The 26,126-nt window shown below is 35.0% G+C and overlaps 1 protein-coding gene and 1 pseudogene across 1 annotated transcript in view; both read left to right on the top strand.

The window, feature by feature from the left end:
- The window catches only part of SLCO1B1 (solute carrier organic anion transporter family member 1B1), a 101,652-nt gene extending 82,875 nt beyond the window's left edge, over positions 1 to 18,777 (top strand). Inside the window, exons 14-15 of the mRNA XM_055280433.2 lie at positions 1,799 to 1,916; positions 17,956 to 18,777. Of these exons, the coding sequence (XP_055136408.2) occupies positions 1,799 to 1,916; positions 17,956 to 18,166 (329 nt within the window). The 3' untranslated portion in view covers positions 18,167 to 18,777. The remainder of the gene's footprint in view (positions 1 to 1,798; positions 1,917 to 17,955) is intronic.
- On the top strand, positions 8,338 to 8,539 carry LOC129483832 (uncharacterized; annotated as a pseudogene).
- Positions 18,778 to 26,126: the final 7,349 nt, after the last annotated feature.

Raw genomic sequence — 26,126 nt, 5'->3', positions numbered from 1 at the left:
GAATAGAGGAGAGGAAATGAGATGCTATAGTATTCCATTGGTTTTCTTCCCTCCATTCCGTTTTGTGTGTCTAATCTCCCAGACTCTGTAGATCCTGGCAGTTTTCTACCTTCAGATTCAATGGAGATAGCTCTCTGCTAGAACCTGGGTGACAAAAGCTTAAAGTAACATCTGAGTTGTTAGTACTTCTTCTCATATGTAGAAATGAGACTATGAGAATAGAGTAAATTTTTTTTTAGCAATAGAAAATAGGAAAAAAAATGAGTTTCACCATTCTAATTCTGAGTATCCTATTTCGATGTATCCAGTCTGTGGCACGATGGAACCTAAATGCACCTATGGAAAAAATACACATTTAGTACAAAAGTTCCAATTCACAAACAATTGTCTTGAATACAATAAACGTGTAAATTGTGGAAGGCCTATATAGTGTATTTACCTGAAAAAGTCATTTAGAAAATAGGTTATGAGTTTTTAAATTGTAGTGATTAGGACAAAGTTTGTTACTTAAAACAATCCATTACATTTGTTCAAATCAGTGGCATTATGTGGGGAAAATAAATTGTTAGCATGTATTTTTGATTTTTCAAAGGGTGGCTGTGATTTTTGAAACCTGAAAATTTCTCACTCATTTCCTCAGTACCAAGTTTTCTCAGATACATTGACCTCAGTCCCTTGTCATTTTAATATTTCTCACTCTCAAAAAATTGAGACTGATGAAAACTAAATGGAATAAGTAAAATTGTGATATATCAATCACTATCATTTTATCCATGGCAGAATAAATTCTGAAAATTATTCACCACAGTACAAAAAAGAACAAAGTAAAGTTATAAACACTTTAGTTGCACCATCTTAAGGATAGTTCTCTACTGGCATGTCCCTAAAATTCTTTATCAAATTACCTTTGCCTAGAACCAGGAGTGAATCTCAGAGTTCATTAAAACAGCAGTGGAAGCAGATGGACACTTATTATATAAACAACATAATCTGTCTGTGAAAAGCCTTGCATTCTGCAAAATCATGAGCTACAAATAAAAATTAACTAAGAAAAAGATCACTGAAAACTTACTCATCATTGTGATCAGAACACTAACACAAACAAAATTTAGTACCACAAGCCCTAACTGAGCCTAAGCTGCTTCAGGAGGTATTTACAAATGCACAAAATCAATTAGTAGAAAATCACTGGACTGTGAGCTCTAATGACATCAGTAAGTGGGAAGTAGATGTCTGAGCCCAGAAAAAAGTACAACCTGCCAAAAGCTAAGCACTCTCTGAAGCTCAGCCTATGCTTATCTGGGGAGGGAGTTCTGATTAAGCAGTCACTTTTAAATTCTCTTAAAATAGTGTTAAAAAAAAAAAAAAAGTCTGCCTTTACAGCAGTTGAGCCAAGATCTTTTTCCTTTCTCCATAAAATTGTAATTCTACTCCATTTCAGGTTTCTTTGCCTAAGAAAAATCTCATATTAACCAACATAACTTCCAAGTTTTACTAACAACATTCTTCTTTTTACCATTCAAGCTTAAGTTAATTGCTATCATAAGAAGAACAGAGTATATATGCATATATGTAGGGAGGGTACGAGTAGGTAAAAGGTGTCAATGACATTACTACATGATTTGGGTCTTTGAGATTTCTAATAATCTTTATTATTGGGTAGATGCAGAACAAAATAATAAATGAATCCTCCAAATTTTTAAACTTTTATTTAATCAAAATGTATCAATGAGGAGTATCACGCAGTTACATTTAAAATATGTTCCCTAGACTGACATCTTCTCTTCTCCTATTACAGGAGGAATTCTAGCTCCAATATATTTTGGGGCTCTGATTGATACAACATGTATAAAGTGGTCCACCAACAACTGTGGCACACGTGGGTCGTGTAGGATATATAATTCCACATTATTTTCGTAAGTTGTCATAAATATATTTCATTATTTTTTCTTTGACTATATTAATTCCTAAAGAATGTCATTTTCATTATGTAATAATATTAATAATGATAGCCACCATTTAATGAAAACTGACTTTGCATGCAGTATGGTATCAAACAATCTGGTATCTCATTTTAGTACTCATAGAAACTGTAGGAAATGGATATTTTCTTCTATTCTGTTATATATGAAGAAGCTGTGATTCAAGGATAATAACCAACTTGTCAAAAATCAGAGATAATAGAAAACGGCTAGGATTTGTATGTGAATCTTTTTTGTTTCCAAAACTCTTCTCATATTAGTATATATAAGGATAAATATACACATGTAAATATAGACACACGCATATATATATATATGCGTGTGTGTGTGTGTGTGTATTCGATTGCCTCTGACTTCTCTAGAAAGACACAGAATGACTAGCTGGGGCTCTGGTCATATGTCAATTAAGAAAAAAAGGGAAAATATGTTTCTATATTACTCTATTCACGGGGAGAGATATTCCATAAGTGACATGAAGATAACTGCATGGGCATCTGGAAAAACAAAAAGCTATAATTATACTTTACCTCTTTTAAAAAAACTAATTTCAAATTCATATATTGACAAATTATACACTTTGAAATGTGAAACTACATGTATTAAAACTCATAGTATAATTTCTTTCAATTATCTATGAAGCAGAAACTAAGTATGACCCAAATGCCCAAAACCATAATAGAAAAAAAGACAAAATATTTATAAAATCTGCATCATTAAACTTTTAAAAGGAAATTTCAAAGTGAAAGTACAAATTACGAGAATAATTTGCAACTTGTAACACAGACACAGGCAAATATCCTGAATATATACAGAACTCTTAAACATCAGCAAAAATAACATCCAATGCTGGCAAGGATGCAAAACAACAGGAATTTCCTTTAGTTTTTCTTTCATTGCTGGTGGAAATGTAAAAAATAATAGAGCCATGGTAGAAGACAGTCTGGAAGTTTCTTACAAAGGAAAACACGGGCTTATGATATGGTTAAGTAATCATGCACCTAGATATTTACCTAAGTTAGATGAAAACATGACCCCACAAAAACCTGCACTTGCATATGAAAAAATGGAAGCAAACAAGATGTCTTTCAATAGGTGAATGGATAGCCAAACTGGGGTACATTCATACAATAGAAAATTATTCAGCAATAAAAAGAAGTGACCTATCAACTTACAAAAAGACAAGAAAGAAACTAAATGCACGTAGCTAAGTGAAAGAAGGCCATCTAAAGAAGCTTCTGGGCCTGGTGTGGTGGCCCATGCCTGTAATCTAGGCACTTTGGGAGGCTGAGGTGGGAGGATTCATGAGGCCAGGATTTCAACACCAGCCTGGACAACATGGCAAAACCCTGTCTCTACTAAAAATACAAAAATTAGCCAGGCACGGTGGTGCACATCTGTAATTTCAGCTACTTGGGAGGCTAAAGCACAAGCATCCCTTGAACCCAGGAGGCGGAGGTTGCAGTAAGCCAAGATCATGGCATTGCTCTCAAGCCTGGCTGACAGAGCGAGACTGTCTGAAAAAAAGAAAAAAAACATTAAAAAAGATTAAAGAAGCTTCTGACTATATTATTCTAACTGTACGACCTTTTGTAAAAGGCCAAACTATGAAGACAGTGAAAGATCAGTGGTTGCTAGGAGCTCAGTAGGGAACGGCAAGGATGAGTAAGTGGAGCACAGGGCATTTTAAGGGTGGTGAAATGATTTTATATGATATTATAATGTTGGATACATGATGTTATGTATTTGTCAAACGTATGGACCCATACCCATACAACATACAAACCACATAAAAAGCAAACTCTAATCTAAAATATGAACTTAATAATAATGCATTCATATTGGTTCATCAATTGTAACAAAGTTACCACACTAATACAAACTGTTAATGAAAGTGGAAACTGTGTGTGTGGGGCGGGGAGTATACGGGACTTCTTCATACTTTCTGTACAGTTTTTCTGTAAATCTAAAATTTCTGTAAAAAGTAGGTTCAAAAAAAATCAAATATCTTCCAAAGAAAATAATCACTAATGGCTATTAAATATATAAAAAGATGCTCAAATTAATTGATAATGACAGGATTGCAATTAAAACTCACCCAGATTGGCAACCATCAAAAATGTTAAGTAGACATTGTCTTGGCAAAAGTACAGAAGTTTGAGCCAGCAGCAAACTTCTAGAAATTTATCCTACAGATAGCTATACTCCCAAATAGATAAAATGTCACATGTATAAGATTACATACATGTGTATGGCAACATTGTTTATGATGGCAAAATATTGGAAGCAACTTAAATATCTCTTGATAAGGGAGTAATTAAATAAATAGTTCTACCTGTAGGAAAATGAATAGTCTGATGTCTCGAAAAAAGAAAAAATTATTTGTTTACTAATATGGAACCTTCTTCAAGACATATTTTTATATGAAAAAAAAGAACCATGAAGAATGTGTATGGAGCATGCTATCATTTATATGAAAGTGGAAGAAGTTTATTAGTTCAGGATACATCTCTGGAGTAAAGATCTAGGATCAAATTTACCAAACAGACTTCCTTCCATTTAATGTGTAAATTCACTAAAATCCCCAGCAGATAAAATGATCCAGCTTTTTCCAGAATTGTACCCCACAGGCATTCTCAGAAATGTATCTAAATATTAATGATAGAAAATTTCTCACAAAATGGGAGAAAGAAATGAAAAGAAATTACAAATGAAAACTTCATAAACTTATCTTAATGACTTTATTTAAGAATGTGTTCATTTTTTATTGAAATCATCATGTATTTCCAGGACACTTGGCAAGATGCTCCTCAGAATTTCCCCAAAGCAATGACCACAAATTCAAGTATTAATGTAACATTTTGCGATGGCTTTATAATGGTTTGAGTATAAAAAGACCCTAAAACTATTTTTAAGCCATACTAGTTCCTTTTTGTTCAGTGAAGGTTTAGTTAGAACTAAAATGGAATTTATAAATATTTTATGTTAATTGATTTATTAATGCATTCTTCTTGTTGATCAAACTGTTATAGTATCCAAATTTTTAATATACTGCAAAGACCATTGTGATCACATTATATAGTGTATATGTGTACTATATATATTTAATATGCATATATATGCATAGGTAAGATAGACATATAATATATATGTTATTCTTGTGTACTTTATGCTTGTCCCAAGACATTAAGATTTAAAGGGTCAGTCTTTGTACATCCCCACATATTTATCATTTTCTTTTCTCTGCTTTCTTCTTGCATGTCAGATTCCATCTAGGGTCATTTTCCTTCTGATTAAAGTCGATTTTTAAAAATGTCTTTCAGTGAGCTCTTTAGTGGCAAATTGCCAATTTAAATTTCTCAGGAAAGAACTTTAGTTCAACTGTACACTTAAAAGAAATGTACAAAGTATAGAATTCTAAATTGACAATCATTTTCTCTTGTCAGATTGAAGATATTATTCTATTGTCTTCTAAGTTCCATTTTACTCTTGATAAGTTAGCTGTTGTCTGTTTTCTTGTTCCTTTAAGGTAACCGCACTTCTCTGTGGATTCTTTAAATGTCTTGTCTTAATCCCTGGAATCTGTAATTACACTATGTTCAGGATGCAGATGGAATAAGTTTGCTAATTAGCTGAACTCAAGATAAGAAAATTATTTGGTTTGGCCCAATGTAACCACAAATATCCTAAAAAATAAAAAGAGGAGGTCAGAAGGATGTGATGTGAGAAAGACTCAGTCTATTGTTGTTGGCTTTGAAGATGGAAGAAAGGGGCCAGGAGCCAAGGAATGTAGGTGGCCTCTAGAAGTGAGAAAAAGCAAAGGAACAGCTTATTTCCTGGAGGTCCCAGAAAGGAATACAGCCCTGCTGATACCTTGATTTTAGCCAACTAAGACAAGTATTAGGCTTCTAACTGCCAGGAAATGCTCCGAGCTTAGCTCACACACCCTTTTCTTTCATAAAATTCACACCATTCCAACCAGCTGGAAATGACCAACTATCTTTGGGACTTACCACATCGTAGCTAACTCACAGCCCTTATCACTTTCCTTTTGGTCACTTGTGTTCATTGCTTAATTGTGTAAAGTGGAATTTAAAAAAAAAAAAAGAGCAGTGCATTTACCAATGAATACATAAAAAGTTAAATTGTTATCTTATGAATTTTTTAAATAAACTCTTATTTTTAGAGCAGTTTTAGTATCACAGTAAAATTGAGGAGAAATTACAGAGATTTCCCACATACCACCTGCCCCACACATGCATAGCCTATCCTACTATCAATGTCTCCCAACAAAGGGTGATACAGTTGTTACAAATGATGAAACAACATTAACACATCTTTATCTCCCAGAGTCCACAGTTTACTTTAGGTTTCACTCTTGACATTGTACTTTCTATGGGTTTGGACAAATGTATAATGACATATATCCACCATTACAGTATTATACAGTGTAGTTTCTCTACCCTAAAAATCCTCCACTCTGCGTATTCATTCCTTCCTCCTCTAAAACCCCTGGAGACCACTGTGCTTTTTACTGTTTTCATAGTTTTGCTTTTTCCAGAATCATACAGTATGTAGCATTTTTAGACTAGCTTATTTAACTTAATCACATGCATTTAAATTTCCTCCAGGTGTTTCAATTGCTTGATAGCTCATTTCTTTTTATTGCTGAATAATATTCCATTGTCTAGATGTATAACAGTTTATTTATATATTCACCTGCTGAAGGACATCTTGATGGCTTCCAAGTTTCATGTTTCTCTGATGATATATATGAAGATGTTTGATTTTGTTATATTAACCCTGGATCCTGTGTCCTGAAACCTTGCAATAATTCTTGTTATTTCCAAATGTGTTTTTGTCTGTTATTTTAAACTTTCTACTTAGACAATTGTCATATTGTAAACAAAGACAATTTCTTTTCAATCTATATACATTTTATTTTCTTTTCTTTTTTAAAATTACATTAATTACAAATTCCAGTACCATGTTGAAAAACAGTGGTGAGAGGTGACGTCTTTGACTTGTTCCTGACCATAGTGGGAAGACTTTGAGTTTCTCACTATTAAGTATGAAGTTAGATGTAGGGTTTTGGTAGATATTCTTGATCAAGTTGAGGAGGTTCTCCTCTATTCCAAGTTTAATGGGAGTTTTTGTTATAAATGAGTGATTTTGCAAATTCATTTTTCTAGATCTATTGATGTGATCATGTCATTTTATTATTATTCTTTAGCCTGTTAATGTAATGAACTGTAAGAATTCATTTTGCATGTTGAACCAGTCTTGGAAACCTGAGGGAAATCCCACTTAGTCATGATGTATACTATATTTATACATTGTTGAATTCAATCTGATATTTTTTGAAAATTTTCGCATCTGTGTTCATGAGAGAAGTTGCTCTGTAGCATTCTTTTTTTTTTTTTTTTTTCGAGACATAGTTTTGCTCTTGTTACCCAGCCTGGAGGGCAATGGTGCGATCATGGCTCACCGCAACCTCTACCTCCCAGGTTCAAGCGATTCTCCTGCCTCAGCCTCCCAAGTAGCTGGGATTACTGGCATGCACCACCACACCCGGCTAATTTTGTTACTTTTAGTAGAGACAGGGTTTCTCTATGTTGGTCAGGCTGGTCTCGAACTCCTGACCTCAGGTGATCCACCCGCCTCGGCCTCTCAAAGTGCTGGGATTGCAAGTGTGAGTCACCACGCCCGGCCCTCTGTAGTATTCTTTTCTTGTAATGTCTTTGTCTGATTTTGGTATTAGGATAATGCTAGCCTCACAGAATAAAATAGGAAGTACTTCTGCTGCTGCTATCATCTGAAGAAGACTGTAATGATTTGGTATAATTTCTTACTTAAGTGTTTAATAGAATTCACCAATGAACCTATCTTAATTTGATGCTTTCTTTTTTTATTATTATTATGCTTTAAGTTCTAGGGTACGTGTGCACAATGTGCAGGTTTGTTACATATGTATACATGTGCCATGTTGGTGTACTGCACCCATTAACTAGTCATTTACATTAGGTATATCTCCTAATGCTATCCCTCCCCCCTCCCCCCACCCCACGACAGGCCCCGGTGTGTGATGTTCCCCTTCCTGTGTCCATGTGTTCTCATTGTTCAATTCCCACCTATGAGTGAGAACATGTGGTGTTTGGTTTTTTCGACCTTGCAATAGTTTGCTGAGAATGATGGTTTCCAGCTTCATCCATGTCCCTACAAAGGTTGTGAACTCACCCTTTTTTATGGCTGCATAGTATTCCATGGTTTATATGTGCCACATTTTCTTAATCCAGTCTATCACTGATGGACATTTGGGTTGGTTCCAAGTCTTTGCTATTGTGAATAGTGCCGCAATAAACAAACTCAGCCTTTTGGCTAAGATCAAGTATAGTATCTGTTCTTTTCAGTTTAATTTGATGCATTCTGTTTTAGAAGGCTATTAAATATTGATTCATTTTTAGAGAGTTCTATCCTCCTTCAGTGCCTGGGGTTCCATGAGGAAAACAGAGCTTTTTCCCAAAAATGGTACCTCCTATTTTTTCCCAAGGACTCCTCGTCTGTTAGAAATTAGTTCCTTTCATGTGGTCATTAAGAGGGGCAAAAAGACAGACTGAGGAAATAATTCACTCAAGTGAGAAAAATAAATAAATAAAAACTTCTTCTCAAAAAAACAATGTCCAAGAAGAGAAAAAGCACAAAGGTCTTGTGTGTATATATATATATACACACACACACACACACACACACAGACACACACATATATATACATATATGTATATATGTGTGTATATATGTATATGCTATATATACATGTATATGTGTGTGTGTATATATATATATACACATACGTATATGTGTGTCTGTAAAGAGAGAAAGAGAGAGAGAGGGAGAGTGAGAGAGAGTATGGGAGAGCACTGGGATATCCATTTTTAATTAAGCTGACTTTTAGCTGTAGTGCCCTTTAAAAAAAAATCCTTTATATCTCTTATTATCTGACTTTAGCAAGGCCAAACAGCCAGTATTTCTGGCTTTTGAACTTCTTTAGAAACAGTAATCTCCTAGGTGAAATAAATAAGCCTTAACTAAGGTTGTAACTTAACCATGAGTGTATGAGATATTTTCAAATAGGTGGTGAGCAGTTTTTACAAGATCTAGAATCTTCAGAGGTATCTCAGAGAAACGAAAATTCAAGAAGGGAAGCCAGAAGTTGGTCATGGAGGAGTAGAGAATCAACAAATGGAAAAAGCCACAAGAATATCAAATCAGAAAGCACTCATTCCCTGAGCCAAGAATTGAGTCCCAGGCCACCATTATGAAAAGACAAACCCTTAGCTTCTGAGCTACAGCATTGGATAGTCTTCATTACCTTTCCCAGAAGGATTCCAGTGCAACCAGTTTCAAGCTTGCAAAGGCTTTTAACTGCTCAAGATAATTTTCAGAGCTAACTATGACATTAACTACAAAATTCCTGTCCTCTAGATGGCAGAGACCAAGAGTAAGTACTGCCACATGGTTACAAGGTCAAGCTCCCAAGGACATAAAACAAGATGAGAGGGAAACCTCATCCAGTATAGGTTTCAGGAACACACAGCAAAGTTTGTAACTGACCAGCCCGAGAGGCTGGCTTAAAAAGTAGGCTTATAGGAATCCTAAGCCTACTTTCTACGTTCTTTCCTATGATACCCCTCTCCATTACAGAACAACACGAAAAGACAAATTCTTAGCACAAAGTACACCAGATTTGCTAAAGCCTAAGACTAGTCTCAAAAATTCATTTTTCTATTAATCAGACCACACACACACACACACACACACACACACACACACACACAGAGAGAGAGAGAGAGAGACAGAGAGAGACAGAGACAGAGACACAGAGACACAGACCAGAAGCTTGGCTGATAACAAATTCTTACCCCTTTTGCCAGCACACCACTTTTCCGGGTTCCCTTTCTCTGCAGCTTCCAGAAGAATGAAGTGGCTTTTGATGACCGTGCTCATTGCACCATACCTTTGGGGGCCAAGCCACTTTGCAAAAGAAAATTATCCTTTCCTGTTTTATAAAACCATAGGCAAAAGCTTCTCATTTTTGCAAGATGCTGCCCAATGGGCTGCATGAGGAACCAAATTAACGTTTTCCACCCCAGCCTAGCAAAATACATATAACAAAACAGACATTTGTCACCTCATTCAGCACCCAATATTGACCTGGCGAGGCTCAAGCTTTCTTTCATTGGTCCCTATCATCTCTGATCCACTCAAGATTTGGAGGGATAACCTCCAACTGGGAATTCAGGTCTCTGGGCAAGATGAAGAATTGGACAGTCACGCCGACTCAGGCCTTTTGAGCTTCCTTCAGGACTCACTGAATGTGACCAGACAAATAATGAGGGTTTTCTGAGTTAGGTGTCCTAGACTTCCATCAGTAGTTCCTTTAGAGGTCTCCTCCACATATACAAACACACACACAACAAAGACAAGATAGACAAAAGGCCTTCCAAACCACGACTTCTAACCAAGAATTCTGAGTCTTCCTCCCAAACGAACCTTTTATTCTCCACCTGAGAAATCTCCCTGAAATCTTCTTGATTGAAGAGAAATCTCCTGGACCAAGACTGTTCCTACTAATTAGAGAGAGCTAACCAACACCTCCAAAGGAGCTGAACTGAGACCTCAAAAAAAAAAAAAAAATCCAAGAGCCCCAAAGGAGCCAAACCAAGGTCCCTAAAGAAGTCAAATCATGATCCCCAAAGGAGCCAAACCAACTGGGCGAAGGAAGGAGGTGTTGGCAGTGCCTAGAATACTCACCAAATTAGTTTAGAGACAGACATTATTTCCAGGAACTATTTCTCTATGGCAATTAAATCCATGCACATTGGGTCAGCAGCACCCTGCCAGTAGAGACAGTGCCAGAGTCAGCCCATAGTCCAAGAGAACTCGGCAGCCACTCGGGCTGGCCTCTGGACCCATCACCAGAGCAGGGCCACTGAACCATGGGCAGGTAGGCACAACGGCATTCCCGGATGAGACCCCATGTGCGTAACCACCTAACGGGTTCACCTTGCCCACTGCCTAGACAGAGCTTCTTTATCAAGAAAGAGCTTACTTATCAAAACAGAGAAATTGCAATAAAGAGTTGCAATGGGCCAGCTGTGCAAATGAATCAATCATGTAGGGCCAGCTGTGCAGGACACCAGAGTTTTGTTATTACTCAAATCAGTCTCTCTGAGAATTTGTGGACTGGAGTTTTTAAAGATAATTTGGTGGGTAGGGGGGCCAGTGAGTCAAGAGTTCTGATTGGTCAGGTCAGAGATGAAATCATAGGGAGTTGATACTGTCCTCTTGCGCTGAGTCTCATCCTGGGAGGGGGCCACAGGATGAGATAAGCCAGTTTATCAATCCGGGTGGTGTGAGCTCATCTGTGAAATTCAGGATCTGCAAAATACATCAGGTATTGATCTTAGGTTTTACAATAGTGCTGTTATCCTCAGGAGCAATTTGGTTAGAGTCAGAATCTTGTAGCCTCCAGATGCATTACTCCTAAATCGTAATTTCTAATCTTGTGGCTAATTTTTTAGTCCTACAAAGGTAGTCTGTTTCCCAGGCAAGAAGCTGGTTTGTTTTGGGAAAGGACTGTTACTGTCTTGGTTTTAAACTTGAAGCTATAAACTAAATTTCTCCCAGAATTAGTTCAGCTTACACGCAGAAATCAACAGGAACAGCTTGGAGGATAGAAGCAAGATGGAGTTGGTTAGGTCAGCTCTCTTTCAGTCTCAGTTATAGTTTTGCAGTGAAAATTTCAGAAGCATTTAGTGCAATAAACTTTCCACTTTACGCTGTTTAAGCTATATCCTAGAGGTTTTAAAATACTTTGTCTCGATTTTCATTTGTTTAAAACAAAAAAATTGTGTTCTGCCCTAATTTTATTTACCCAAAAGTAATTCAGGACCAAGTTATATAGGTTTCTTCTAATTGTGTAGTTTCGAGAGTTGCTCTTGATACTTATTTCTATTTTTATTCCACTGTGGTTCATGAAGATGTTTGTTATAACTCTGATTTTTAAAAAAATTTATTGTGACTTATGACTTAGAATGTGGTTAGTTTTAGAGAATGTTTTATGAACAGATAAAAAAATGCATTTTCTCTGATTTTTGGGTGAAGTATTCTCTAGAGATCTATTATATCCAGTTGGTAAAGAGTCTAGTTCAAGTTGAATTTTTTTTTTTTTTTTTTTTTTAGCTTTTGGCCTTGATGATGTGCCTGCCTCATGCTGTCAGTCTGGTGTGGAAGTTTATTACTCATTGTACTACTTTCTATCTCTTTGCTTGGGTCTGGTAGTATTTGTTTTATAAATATGATTGATTCAGTATTGAGTGTGAATATATTTAGATTAGTTAAATCTTGTTGAATTAAATGCTTTATCATTGTATAATGCACTTATTTGGTTTTTTTTTTTAACCGTTGTTTGTTTAAGGTCTGTTTTATTTGATACAAAGAGAGGAATTTCAGCTTATTTTTGCTTTCCATTTGAAAGATAGATCTTTCTTCATCCTTTTACTTTAAGTCTATGGGTGTCCTTACATATGAGATGGATTCCTTAAGGGCAGCAGAAGGTTGCCTTTTTTTTTTTTTAATCCATTTTGCTACTGTATGTCTCTTATATGGAGCATTTAGGCAATTTACATTCAAAGTGCATATTGATATGTGAGATTTTGTACCTCTCATACTGTTGTTAGCTAGTTGCTTTATAGTTGCAATTGTATAGTTACTTAATAGGATCTGTAGGCTTTGTAATTATGTGTGCTTTTATGGTAACAAGTATTGGTCTTTTTTTTTACTGTTTTGAACTCCTTTGAGCATTTTTTCTAAAACTGATCTGGTGGTGACTTATTTCCTTAGCATTTACTGGTCTGGGAAATACTTTCTTTCTACTTTATTTACAGATCTTCATTTGGGAAGTTATGAAGTTCTTGGCTGTCATTATTATTATTATTCTTTTGTAAGTCTAACAATAGGCCCCCAATCTCTTCTAGCTTGTAATGTGTCTGCTGGGAAGTTCAACTTTAGTCTAATGGTATTTCCTTCATAAATAATTTGGCCCTTTTCTCTAGCTGCCTTTAAGATTTGTTCATTCATGTTGAACTTAGGCAATCTGATGACTATATTCCTCTAGAATGGTTGTTTTGTATAGTACCTCATAGGTGTTCTCTGAATTTCTTGTATATGGATGTGAAGCTCTGTAGCAAGATTATTTTTTAATTTCTGAATTATTCCCACAACTGTGTTTTCTAAGTTGCTTACTTTTTCTTTTCTCTCATTAATGCTAATAATTCGTAGGTCTTGTTGCTTTAAATAACTCCATGTTTCTCAAAGGCAGCACTCGTTTTTTTTACCTTCTATTTTCTTTATTTTTTTATGACTGTGTTAATTTGAAAGACCAGTTTCAAGATTTTATTAGTCAGGGTTATCTAGAGGGATAGAACTAATAGAATACATATATAAAATATATATAAAAAAGATATATAGAGAGATTATATATATCATATGATATATATAGATTATATATATCATATGATATATATAGATTATATATATCATATGATATATATCTAGATTATATATCCTATATATCATATTATATATATAGTACTAAAAGAACATATAAAATATGATTTATATATATATAGGAGCATATTAAGGAGTATTAACTCACATGATCATATATATATCTCATAAATACATCATATATATATATATTATATGTGGAAGTGTATTAAGGAGTATTAACTCACATGATCACAAGGTCTTACAACAGGCCATCTGCAAGCTGACGAGCAAGGAAGCCAGTCCAAATCCCAAAGCTGAAAAACTTGGAGTTTGATGTTTGAGGGCAGGAAGCACCAGCACAGGAGGAAGATGTAGGCTGGGAGGCTAAGCCAGTCTAGTCTTTTCATGTTTTATATTCTGGCCATGCTGGCAGCTAATTAGATGGTGCCCAATCAGATTAACGGTGGGTCTGCCTTTCCCAGCCCACTGACTCGATTGTTAATCTCCTTTGGCAACACCCTCACAGACACACCCACGATCAATACTTTGCATCCTCTAATACAATCAAGTTGACACTCATTATTAACTATCACAAAGATCTTTAACTATTTTTTATGCTTAGTCTAATTTATTGTCAAAGTTTCCAAATGTATTTTGGAATTCTTCTGGTAAATTTTTTAATTCCAGAAGTTCTACTGGTTTTTTTCTTAATACATCCATCTCAGCTTTCATATCCTAAATTGTTTTTCTGGTTTCATTTATTGGTTTTCAACTTCCTCTTGGATCTTCTTAAGTTTTCTTGCAATTTAAATTTTGAATTCTTTATCTGTCATTTCAAACTTTTCAATATGATTAATATCCATTGCTAGAGAGCTTGTGTGACCCTCTGGAGTTGTCAAGCTATTCTGGCTATTTGTTCTGCCAGAGTTCTTGTGCTGATTTCTTCTCATTTGAGGAAGCTGACATTTGTTATTTTGAATTTTCTGTTGTTTGAATAGGACATTTTAAATTTTTTATTATTTCTTCCCTTGAGGATATGACTGTGGTGTATGTTGTGTATGATGGTTTGTCCTCATTTCTGGGTTTCATAAGGCCACGGCTTAATAGGGGTCTGTTGGTTTGTGGATAGATTCTGTGCAGTGGTTTTCTTAGATGTTACTTGTTGTTACGATGTATTGGATGTATGATCTGACACACCATCTTTTATGTGGCTGAGGGTATGGAGGTCTTAGGAATCTTATCTTGGGGGCTAGCTGCAGTGCAGCTGCAGGCTGCAGGCTGCAGGCATGCCCCTCCAGTGACTATCATAAAAATGGGTTCAGGGTGGAGCCTCTTTCCCAAGTCCAGAGCAGGCAACTCCATGATCTGTTTGTCCTCCATTGCCAGGATACTACTGTTATGTGTAGGGAGGGGTAGCTGGACCCCGCCCTTCATATAAGCCCAAGCAGTGCAGGCTCACTTTTATCTGGGCTGTAATTCCTGCAAAAAACATAAAAGATGCTTTATCTGAGTTCATACATAACAGTCTTCAGCAGGAAGAACCACTGCTGTGTCCACAACAGTGTACGGTGGAGAGGGTGGGAAATTACCCTCTATCCAGATTCATTCCTGAGTGTTGATACTGCCTCCTTTAGTAATTGGTGTTGTGCCCATGTTGTCTTTGTCCCAAGGGAAGCTATAGTTGGCTACAGTCCCCACTCTCTTAAGGAAAGATCACATAGGGTTAGATCTCCAGAGGTCTTGCTGTTTCCCCAAAGTCCACTGACCCCTGTGCCTGCCAGAGTCAGAGAAGTTTGTTGGATATGTTTGCCAGGAATTTGGTGATGTGGTGACTCAAAGATGGAGAATCCTCAGGAAGGTCAGTGGCATACTATAGATGCACAAACAGTGTGGCACATCCTTCCTTTAGATAGGAAGGTGATGCAGCCGTACCTGTGCAGGCTGGCCACCTAGTTGTCTATCCCTGGGGAGTTCCCAAATTGCCACCAATAGCATTACCCTGGGTCAAGAGGGCAGAGGAAATTCCCAACAATTTGGTGGTCAGCAGATTAACAGAGATGTGAGGGGAGCAGAGAATCACTTTTAGCTACATTTTCACATGATTCTCTGGGGGCTGATTATTGCCAGGTTTTACTGCTTTTCTTTACTGCACCACAGCTTCTTCTTCTGGGCACTTTAACAGTTCCTGGCTCTCTTTCCTCAGTTTTTCATTTGGAACTTCCTTATTCACCAGTAACTTTGATCTTCTTTCTGAGGAGAACTGTAATTTGATGTCCCTGGTCAGCCATCTTGAAACGAACTTGCCTTTTTTTTTTTTTTTCAGTGGTAGCATGATATATCTTCCTCCATCTAATTACTTTTAATCTATACATCTTTAAAGTAGATCTCTTAGAGACTACATATAGTTGGTTTCTTCTTTTTAATCCTTTAACAAACTCAGTCTTTTAATTGCTGGATTTAGATCATTGACATTAAAAGTGAATACTGATGTTGTTAGACTAATGTTGATCATAATTTTACTATTTTCTATTTGTTATACATGTTCTTTGATCCTATTTTTGTCTTCTATTCTTTTTTCTTCTGTTGTGTTCCTAACTAAATAGTTTATATGACTCTGATTTTATATGACTATGTAATTACAAATTTTTATGTTACCTTTCTTTATGTATATCAAGTTTCTGACCTATATGAGTCTCTCTAAAAAGCTTCTCTTAACATTTCTTACAAGGAAGATGTACTGGAAAAACATTTCTTCAATTGTTGTTTGTCTGAGGATGTGTTTATTTCTACTTTACTTTTAAAAGAATTTCACAGAGTACAGAATTTTAAGTTGCTGATTTTTTTCTCTTAAGACTTTAAATATTTCACTCCACTCTCTTCTTGCTTGCATGGTTTCTGAAGAGAAGTCTGACATATTTTTTCCCCTATAGATAAAATTTGTTTTACCCTCTGGTTAGTTTCAGGATAAAGTTTTCTTTATCTTTGACTTTGTGTAATTTGAAAATAACACACCTACATGTAGTTTTTCTGGTCAATAATAACTTATTTGTATATTTAAAAATAGGAAGTGTAGTTGAATTGTTTGTAACTCAAAGGACAAATTCTTAGCATTTTCTAAGTTTCTTGAATCTGTGATATAGTGTCTGACATTAATTTAAGAGAAATTCTTAGTTTTTTTGAGATGGAGTCTCACTCTGTTGCCCAGGCTGGAGTGCAATGGCATGATCTTGGCTCACTGCAACCCCTGACTCCCAAGTTCAAGTGATTCTTCTGCCTAGCCTCCTGAGTAGCTGGGATAACAGGCGCCTACCACCACACCCAGCTAGTTTTTGTATTTTTAGTATAGACGGGGTTTCACCATGTTGGTCAGGCTGGTCTCTAACTCCTGACCTCATGATCTGCCTGCCTCAGCCTCCCAAAGTGCTGGGATTACAGGCGTGAGCCACTGCACCTGGCCAGTAATTATTTTTTAAAAATATTTCTTTTGCTCCTTTTCTCTTTGTTTTCCTTCTAACCTTTCTATTACACACACTTATATAATTGTCTCAAAATTGATATATAATTTCAATTGGTTTACTTTTTAGTCTTGTTTCTCTTTGCTTTTCAGTTTTGGAGGTTTTCATTGATATATCCTCAAATTAGAGAGTCTTCATCAGCTGTGTTCTATCTATTAATAAGCCGATCAAAGGCATTCTTTATTTCTGCTACAGAATTTTTTATTTTTAGCATTTTTCTTGGGTTCTTAAAATTTTTATTTTTATACTTACATTGCCCATCTGTTACTGAATGCTATCTACCTTATTGATTAGAACACTTAACATATTACTCATAGTTGTTTTAAATTCCATTTTGAAAATTTCCACGTCCCTGACATATCTAGATCTGGTTTAAAGCTTACTTATTCTTTTCAATCTATGTTTTTTTTTTTTTTCACTTTTGGTATGACTGGCAATTTTTTTCATTACAGCTAAGCATAATGCATTGTGTAAAAGGAACTGCTTTGATAAGCCCTTATTAATATGGTGTAAGGTGCTGGAGAAAGGGTAGCTTTCTACAGGCCTATATTTAGGTTTTATTATATTAGTTATAATCCAGTAACCTCTGGATTATAAATTTCAAACATACTTCTCAGTTTCTCCTCCTAGCTGTAGGTGGGGCAGGATGGCTTAAGAGGGCTTGAGTTGTATATTTTTCTCGTTCTATGAAGAAGGCCAGAGGCAACTAGAGCATAGTTTCTATGGCTTCATAACCCTATTACAATAATAAAATATATCATCATGCCCCAATAAAGAGAATTATTAGAATTATTATCTTAATATTTTATTTATGATTTTTTTTCTTTAGGATCTGGATACTGGAGAAAATGTTGTAAGTTATTACACACAATTTAAAATGATTTATTGTTTTATTTTGTCTATTTCCACAGATGGGTCTACTTGGGCTTGTCTTCAATGTTAAGAGTCTCATCACTTGTTTTATATATTATATTAATTTATGCCATGAAGAAAAAATATCAAGAGAAAGATATCAATGTATCAGAAAATGGAAGTGTCATGGATGAAGCAAACTTAGAATCCTTAAATAACAATAAACATTTTGTCCCTTCTGCTGGGGCAGATAGTGAAACACATTATTAAGGGGAGAAGAAAAGCCACTTCTGCTTCTATGTTTCCAAACAGCATTGCATTGATTCGGTAAGATGTTATTTTTGAGGAGTTCCTGGTCCTTTCACTAAGAATTTCCACATCCTTTATGGTGGAAGTATAAAAATAAGCCTATGAATTTATAATAAAACAAACTATATGTAGAAAAAAATGAGAGTACTCATTGTTACGTTATAGCTATGTATTTGTGGTTAAGGTTAGACTATATGATCCATACAAATTTAAAGTGAGAGACATGGTTATCATGTAATAAAAGAAAAAATACTTGTTCAGGTAATTGTAATTCTTAATAAAACAAATGAGTATCATACAGGTAGAGGTTAAAAAGGGGGAGCTAGATTCATATCCTAAGTAAAGAGAAATGCCTAGTGTCTATTTTATTAAACAAACAAACACACAGTTTGAACTATAATACTAAGGCCTGAAGTCTAGCCTGGATGTATGCTATGATAATATCTGTTACTCACATAAAATTATATATTTCATAGACTTTATCAATGTATAATTAACAATTATCTTGTTTAAGTAAATTTAGAATACATTTAAGTATTGTAGAAGAAATAAAGACATTCCAATATTTGCAAGCTGTGATTGTCAAACAACATATTACATTATGTGTTAAGTTTCCATTGGACTTAGGGTAACGTATTAGGAAAAATTGACTTTGACTAATGTAGCCACTCTCATACTTATCTTAGCTAGATTTCCTGGATCATTTGCTGCACCTTCCTACATCAGCACTTGCTTCTTCACTTTGTACTTAGGTTATGAAACCAGCTTCTCTTTTTAAACCCCATGAAGCAAATTCTACAGCTTTTTTTCTTTTGCAGCTTTCCCATGTCTCTTAGTCATCATAGAATGACAGAGAGTTAGGGCCTTGCTCTAGATTAGATTTGGCCTAAGGGAACATTGTGGCTGCTTTGTTCTTCTATCCAGGCTACTGAAGTTTTCTCCATATTAGCAATAAGTCTGTTTCACTTTGTTATTGTTTGTGTGTTCACTGAAGTAGTACTCTTAATTATCTTCAAGTACTTTCTTTTGCATTCACAACTTGGCTAACTGCTGAATGCAAGATGCTTAGTTTTGACTTACCTTGGCTCTTGATATTCCTTCCTCACTAAACTTAATCATTTCTAAAATTTGATTTAAAATGAGAGATGTGTGACTCACTCACTCAAACACCTAGAGGTCATTGTAAGGTTATTAATTGGCTTAATTTCTATGTTGTTCCATCTCAGGACATAGGAAGGCCCAAGGGGATGGAGAGAGATGTAGCAACAGCTGGTTGGTGGAGCATTCAGAACACACACAACTTTATTGACTAAGTTCCACATATTATATGAGCATGGATAGTGGCAAGTTAAATCTATTACAATAGTAACATCAAAGATCACTAACCACAGGTCACCATCACAGATACAATAATAATGAATAAGTCTGAAATATTGTGAGAATTAGCAAAATGTGACACAGAGACATAAAGTGAGCACATATTTTTGAAAAAATGATGTCAATAGACTTGTTTGATGCAGGATTGCCACAAACTTTCAATTTGAAAAAACAAACAAAAACACACCAAAAGTGAAAGTTCAATAAAGTGAAGTTTAATAAAATGAAGTATGCCAGAAATAAAAACTAGCAGGATCACAGGATCAACCTCTACTTAAAAGTATTAGAAATATGGAGGTAAATAGAAGAAATAGCTAAAAAGAGTTGTAAATGCTTGCCTCTGGAAAGCAGTAATAACAAGCAGAGAAAAACTCATTTTCAATATGAGATTTTTGATATAATCTTATTTTTACAACTTTATGCATAAATGGCTTTGGTAAAATTAAAAATCAATCATCAGACTGGTATGTTTCTTATTAGTCAACAGCAAACAATAATATTGATGCCCAGGTACTACACTGAGAGCCTTGGATGAGCCTCCAAGTCTTTCTGGCTTCAGATACCAGAGAGATCACAGGGGTTAACACACTAAGCAGACTCTTGAGGTCCCTGATTCCAGGACTTGACTCTTGGATAGCATTTCTGAACCTGCCCTCAGCCAGAGGGGAGCCCACTGTCCTGAAGGTTGAATCCCAGGTCAGGCAGAATTCAATAGGAGCTGATTAAAGTGCCCTTGGGCCTTAAGGAAACATTGGCAGTAGTCTAGCAGTACTCCCTGTGGGCCTGAAGTGGTTGTGGCTATGGGTTGAGGCTCCCCTGTATTTGGAAATGCGAGGCAAGAGTGGGAAAGACTGTCTTGTGGTTTGAGTGCCACATCAGCCACAATATGATAGAACACCAGGTAGCTTTTATGGGTTTTGGCTCTAGTCTCTGACTCCTAGATGTCACCTTTGGACCCACATGGGGCCTGGGGGACCTCACCACCCTGAAAGGAAGGACACAGGCCTTGCTGGCTTTGCTGCCTGCTGATTGTAGAGCCCCATGGCCTTGAGCAAACATAGGCAGTAGTCAGGGAGTAATTATAGCAGACCTTGGGCAAGACTCATAAATGTGCTGGCTTCAGGTGTAACCCAATGTAGTCATAGTTCTGGAGGCCACAGAGGTGCTTATGCCACTCCAAACCTAGATTTAGTTGGCTTAGAACAGAGAGACTGACTATGTTTGGGAGAAATTAAGCAAGAGAACAAGAATCTCTGCCTGGAAATCCAGAGAATTCTCCTGGATGTTGTTCAAGACCATCAAGGCGGTACCTCTACGAGTCTGCAAAAACCTCAGCTTTACTGGGCTTGGGGTGCTCCCTAAAGCAGACACAGCTTACATCACAATAATCAAGTTCTTTCAAATGCCTGGAAACATTTCCCAAGAAGGATGGCTGCAAATATGCCCAAACAGCCAAGACTACAATATTTTGCTCTTCAATGCCCAGACAGACAAATATCTACTAACATCAACACCATCCAGGAAAACATGACCTCACCAAATGAACTAAATAAGGCACAAGGAACCATTCCTGGAGAAACAGGTATGTGACCTTTCAAACAGAGAATTCAAAGTAGCTATTTTGAGGAAACTCATAGAAATTCAAGATAACACAAAGAAGGAATTCAGAATTTTATCAGATAAATTTAACAAGGACATTGAAATAATTGAAAAGAATGAAGCAGAAATTCTGTAGCTGAGAAATACAATTGGTATACTGAAGAATGAATAAGAATCCTTTAATAGCAGAATTTATCAAGCAAAACAAAGAATTAGTGAACTCGAAGACAGGTTTTTTGAAAATACACAGAGGAGATGAAAAAAAGGATATAAAACAATAAAACAAGCCTACAGAAAGTGGAAAATAGACCCAAAAGAGCATATCTGTTATGGGCCCTAAAGAGGAGGTAGAGAAAGAGATGGGGTAGAAAGTATATTCAAAGGGATAATACCAGAGAACTTCTCAAACTTAGAGAAGGATATATCCAAGTATAAGAAGGTTATAGAACACCAAGCAGATATAATCCAAAGAAGACTACCTCAAAGCATTTAATAATCAAACTCTCAAAGTTCCAAGATTAAAAAAAAAGATCCAAAAAGCAGCAAGATAATAGAAACAATTAAGATAGAGTGGAGCTCCAAAATTCTGGCAGCAGAATTTTTACTGAAAACCTTACAGGCACGAGTGGCATGACATATTTAAAGTGCTGAAGGAAAAAAAAAAAAAACGCTTTTACCCTAGAATAGTATATCCAATAAAAATATCTTTCAAACATGAAGAAGAAATGGAGAGTTAGCGAGACAAACAAAAGCTAAGGAATTTCATAATTACCAGACCCATCCTACAAGACATGCTAAAGGAAGTGCTTCAAATGGAAAGAAAAGAACATTATTGAACAATAAATAATCACCTAAAGGTACAAAACTCACTGGTAATACTAAATATGCAGCATAACACAATGTCATAACACCAAAACTGTGGTATGTGAACTATTATTCTAAGTAGAAACACTAAATGATGAGCCAATCAAAAATAATAACTCCAACAACTTTTCAAGACATGGTACAGTAAGCTATCAATAGAAACAACAAAAAGTGAAAAGCATGGAGATAAAAAGTTAAGGCGTAGATTTTTTATTACTTTTATTTTTGCTTGTTCATGTAAGTAGTGTTAAATTGTTATTAGGTTAAAAATAATGAGTTATAAGATAGTATTTGCAAGCCTCATGGTAACCTCAAATCAAAAAACATACAATAGATACATAAAAAATAAAAAGCAAAAATATATTACCAGAGAAAATCACCTTCACTTGAGAAGAAAGGAAGAAAGAAAGAAGGATGAAAAGACCACAGAACAACCAGAAAACAAGTAACAAAATGGTGGGAGTATGTCTCTGCTAATCAATAATAGCATTAAATGTAAATGGATTAAATTGTTCTTATTATTCAGTTATCTCACTACTATAAAAAAGAATCAAAGATGGGGTAATTTATAAAGAAAAGAGGTTTAATTAGTTCATGGTTTCACAGGCTGTATAGGATGATCTATTGTCTTTAAGAAACACACTTCACTTATAAAGACACACATAGACTAAAAATAAAGGGATGGGAAAACATATTCCATGCCAAGGGAAACTAAAAAAGAGCAGGAGTCACTATGATTATATCAGAAAAAATAAATTGTAAGACAACACTGTAAGGAGACAAAAACAAGGTCATTACATAACGACAAAGCGGCCAACTCAGCAAGAAGATACAAGAATTTTGAAAACATATGCACCCAACACTGGAGCACTCCAATATATAAAGGAACTATTATTAGAGCTAAAGAGAGATATAGGCCCTAATACAATAATAGCTGGAGACTTCAACACCTCACTTTCATTATGGACAAATCTTCCAGACAAAAAATCAACATCAGACTTAATCTCTACTATAGTCCAAATGAATCTAATAGATATTCACAGAAAATTTCATCCCAGAGCTGCAGAATACATTCTTTTTCTCAACACATGAATTATTCTCAAGGGTAGACCATATGTTAAGTCATAAAACAAGTCTTAAAACATTGAAAGAACATGAAATAATGTCAAGCATCTTCTCTGGACAAAATAAAATAACTAGAAATCAATAACAACAGAAATTTTGGAAACAATACAAATTACATGGAAATTAAACAATATGCTCCTATATGACCAGTGGGCAATGAAGGAATTAAAAATAATCTTGAAAAAACTCTTAAACAAATGATAATGGAAACACAACATACCAAAATCTATGGGATACAGGAAAAGCAGTACTAACAGGGAAGTTTGTAGTTATAAGTGCCTACGCCACAGGAGAAAAAACTTCAAAGAAACTATCTAACAATGAATCTTAAACAACTAGAAAAACAAGAGTGAACTACACCCAAAATTAGTAGAAGAAAAAAGATAATAAAGGTCAGAGCGGAAATTAATAAAATTGATATTAAAAAAACTATACAAAAGATAAAACAAAAAGTTGATTTTTTGATAAGTTAAACAAAATTGACATTCAGACAAAGAGTAAAAAAGAATATCTAAATAAATATAATCAGAAATGAAAAAAGATATTAAAACTGATACTGCAGGAATTCCAAGGATCATTATTTGCTACTATGAGCAACCATATGCCAATAAATTGGAAAATTTAGAAGAAATGGACAAATTCCTTGATACATACAACCTACCAAGACTGAACCAAGAAGAAATCCAAAAACTGAACAGGGCAAAAACAAGTAACAAGATCAAAGCCATAACAAAAAGGCTCCCAGTAAAGAAAAGTGCAGGATCCAATGGTTTAACTGCTGAATTCTACCAAATGTTTAAAGAAGAATTAATAGCAATCCTATTCAAATTATTTCATAGAAGAGAACAAAATACTTCCAAGCTCACTTTACAAAGCTAGTATTACTGATGTCAAAAATGAGACAAAGACACATCAAAAACAAAAACTGCAGGCCAATATCTCTAATAAATATTAATGCAAAAATTCTCAATTAAATACTAGAACACCAAATTCAACAATAGATTTGAAATATCCGTTTATTATGACCAAGTAGAATGTATCCCTGGGATGTAAGGATGTTTAAACATACAGAAATCAACCAATGTATTACATCATATCAACAGAATAAAGGATAAAAAACATATGATTATTTCACTTGATAATTAAAAAGCATTTGGTAATATTAAACATTTCTTTTATATTAAAATCTCTGAAAAAAGCTTGTTATAGAATGGACATACTTCAACATAATAAAAGGCATATACAACATACCCACAGCTAGTATCATACTGAGTGGGGAAAACCTGAAAGTCTCTTTTTCTGAGATCTGGAACACAACAAGAACACCCACTTTCTCTCACTGTTGTTCAACATAATAATAGAAGTCCTAGCTAGAGCAATTAAACAAAGGAAAGGTCTAAAGAACATCCAAATTGGAAAGAAAAAAAGTCAAATTTTACTTGTTTGCAGATGACAAAATCTTCTATTTTAAAAAACTTAAAGACTCCACAAGAAAATTGTTAAAACTGATAAACAAATTCAGTAAAGTTACAGGATAACAAATCAACATATAAAAAATCACTAACATTTCCATATGTCAACAGTAAACAATGTGAAAAAAATTTTAAAAGTAATACCACTTAAAATAGCCACACATATATTTAAATACCTAGGAATAACTTAACCATAAAAGATCTGTATACTGAAAAATGTAAAATACTGATGAAAGAAATTGAAGTGGATACCAAATAAAGATATTCCATGTTAATGGATTAAAAGAATCAATATTGTTAAATACGCTACTCAAAGCAATATACACATCCAGTGCAATCTCTGTCAAAATCTCGACAATGTTCTTCACAGAAATAGAAAAAACAATCCTATAATTTATCAGAAACCACAAAAGACTCAGAAGAGCCAAAGCCATCCTAAGCAAATAGAACAAACTGGAGAAATCACATTACTTGACTTCAAATTATATTACAGAACGTAGCAGGCAAAACAGCAGGGCACTGGCATAACAATAGGCACATACACAAATGGAACATAAAACAGAATTCAAAAACAAATTTGCACACCTACAGTGAATTGATTTTGACAAAGATGCCAAGAACATACACTGTGGAAAAGACAGTCTCTTCAGGAATTAGGAAAACTAGATATGTATATGCAGAAGAATGAAACTAGATCCTTATTTCTCACAATATCAACTAACTAAAATCAAATCAAAATGAATTAAAGACTTAAATCTATGACATCAAACTATGAAACTGTTTATTTCATGACATGTCATGCAACTTTTTGTAGTTTCACAGTTTGAGTTTCATAATTTCATAGTTTTGTAGATTCATAGATTTAAAGTTTCCAGAACATTTGTCTGGGCAAAAGTTTCTTGAGAAACACCACACAAGCACAGGCAACCAAAGTAATAGGGGACAAATGAGATCACATCAAGTTAAAAAGCTTCTGCACAGCAAAGGATATAATCAACAAAGTAAAAAGGCAGTCCACAGAATGGCAGAAAAGTATTTGCAAACTACCCACTGACAAAAGATGAATAACCAGAATATATAAAGAGCTCAAACAACTATAAGAAAAAGTGTAATAATCCAATCCAAAAATGGGCAAAATTTCTGAATAGACATTTCTCAAAAGAAGACATAAAAATGGAAAAGAGATATATGAAAAGGTGTTCAACATCATTGATCATCAGAGAAATGCAAATCAGAATTACAATGAGATATTATCTCACCCCAGTTAAAATGGATTAAATCCAAAAGACAGGCAATAGCAAATGCAGGTGAGGATGTGGAGTAAAGGGAACCCTTGTACACTATTGGTGAGAAAGTAAATTAGTACCATCACTATGGAGAACAGTTTAGAGGTTCCTCAAAAAATTAAAAATTGAGCTACCATACGATCCAGCAATATCACTGCTAGGTGTATACCCAAAAGAGTGGAAATCAGTACATCTAAG

Source organism: Symphalangus syndactylus, chromosome 5 (assembly GCF_028878055.3).
Source record: "Symphalangus syndactylus isolate Jambi chromosome 5, NHGRI_mSymSyn1-v2.1_pri, whole genome shotgun sequence".
Taxonomy (NCBI): Eukaryota; Metazoa; Chordata; class Mammalia; order Primates; family Hylobatidae; genus Symphalangus; species Symphalangus syndactylus.
This window is presented reverse-complemented; position numbering and strand designations above follow the sequence as displayed.